Source organism: Buceros rhinoceros, unplaced genomic scaffold (assembly GCF_000710305.1).
Source record: "Buceros rhinoceros silvestris isolate BGI_N320 unplaced genomic scaffold, ASM71030v1 scaffold12344, whole genome shotgun sequence".
NCBI lineage: Eukaryota > Metazoa > Chordata > Aves > Bucerotiformes > Bucerotidae > Buceros > Buceros rhinoceros.
Genome location: NW_010408860.1, coordinates 26,331 through 27,823, shown reverse-complemented (window position 1 = coordinate 27,823; position 1,493 = coordinate 26,331). Strand labels below are relative to the sequence as shown.

The 1,493-nt window shown below is 38.2% G+C and overlaps 1 protein-coding gene across 1 annotated transcript; it reads left to right on the top strand.

Moving 5' to 3' along the window:
* Positions 1–255: 255 nt before the first annotated feature.
* Positions 256–1,203, top strand: LOC104492461 (taste receptor type 2 member 40-like). Its single transcript, XM_010135026.1, has one exon. The coding sequence runs from the start codon at positions 256–258 to the stop codon at positions 1,201–1,203; it is 948 nt and encodes a 315-aa protein (XP_010133328.1).
* The last annotated feature ends 290 nt before the right edge of the window (positions 1,204–1,493 follow it).

The window sequence follows — 1,493 nt, the reverse complement described above, 5'->3', positions numbered from 1 at the left end:
CTATCCCACATCCTTAAGGAAACACGTAGGCAAATATTATGCATATAAAAGGTTAAAATTAATTACTAAATCGTTCTCTGATTTGCACATTCAGGAAGAACATCAATAATCATTTTCCACTATCATTTTCAGATGTCTTTTTGTTCCTAGATATAAGGTGAGCAGACTGGAGTTGGGGCTAGTCAGATACCATCAGGTCTGTTCAACTTGCACAGCTCCATAAGCTAATCAGGCAGAGGTAACCAAAGCAGCAAGATGTTGCCACCAGCTCTTATCATTTCAATAAGTATTGTAGCTATTGAAGTTGTTGTTGGGTTTATTGGAAATGGATTTATTACAGCTGTTAATATCACTAACTGGATCAAAAGCAAAAAAACTTCTTCTGCGGATATGATCCTGATCTTTCTGAGCACATCAAGGTGTATCTTGCAGGTGACCATACTGATGCACATTCATAGTCTCTACTTTGCAGGTGTGTTTAAGTTGGCTTCTGTGTACAAAGCTTTTGGTGCTGTATGGATGTTTGTAAACCATGCCAGTTTGTGGTTCAGTACCTGGCTCCATGTACTTTACTGTGTAAAGATAATCCATGTCACCCAGTGGCTGTTGCTGCAAATGAAGCTCAGAATAGCTGAGATGGTCCCATGGCTGCTTCTAGGATCGCTGGTGGTCTCTTCTGCGACTTCTTTTCCTTTACTGTGGAATACACCCAGCAGCTACCTCTGCAGCTCAACAGGGAACTGTAGAGAAAACAGCACAGCACACATCACTGACTGGGGTAGTTCGCATCTCCACCTGCTGCTCCTTTACCTTGTAGGTTGTTTTTTTCCTCTAGTACTATCCGTCGTAACCTCAGCTTTATTAATTACTTCTCTATCGAAGCACAGAAAGAAGATGCAATGTTATGCAGATAATTTCAGGGATCCTTTGATAGATGTTCACCTAACTGCCATTAAATCCATTATTTCTTTCTTGGTCCTATATCTTTCCAGTTTTGCAGCTCAAATTCTGCTGATATTGTCGACTTCTCAAAGTAAAGATGTTGTGAAAGTTGCAGTATCCTTAGTTGTAGTTGGGGCATACCCTTCCATACACTCTGTTATTCTGATCATAGTAAATTCAAAACTGAAGCTGGCATTTAGGGTCCTTTGCCAACATTTTAAGTGTCACTTGGAAAACATGACTTTAAGACCCACACCGTAACTATAGAGAAATACTCTCCAGTAACAGATCTGGAATCAAGATGTTAATGCATTTATTGTTTCACCATTTTTTTTCTTAGTAACTTTCATCTCTCAGAGATTTCTGTGATTAGACCTCGACATTTCAGAACATCTGAAGTAACATGCATTTTTGCTTTTTTTTCTCCACTTCTCTTCCTCCCTCAATCTTATACAATAAAGAATGATAATAAGAATGCACTAAAAGAAAATAATGCACTTAAATAATAAATTACATACAGGATGCTTTGTGATTTCAGAATTTCGATTTAA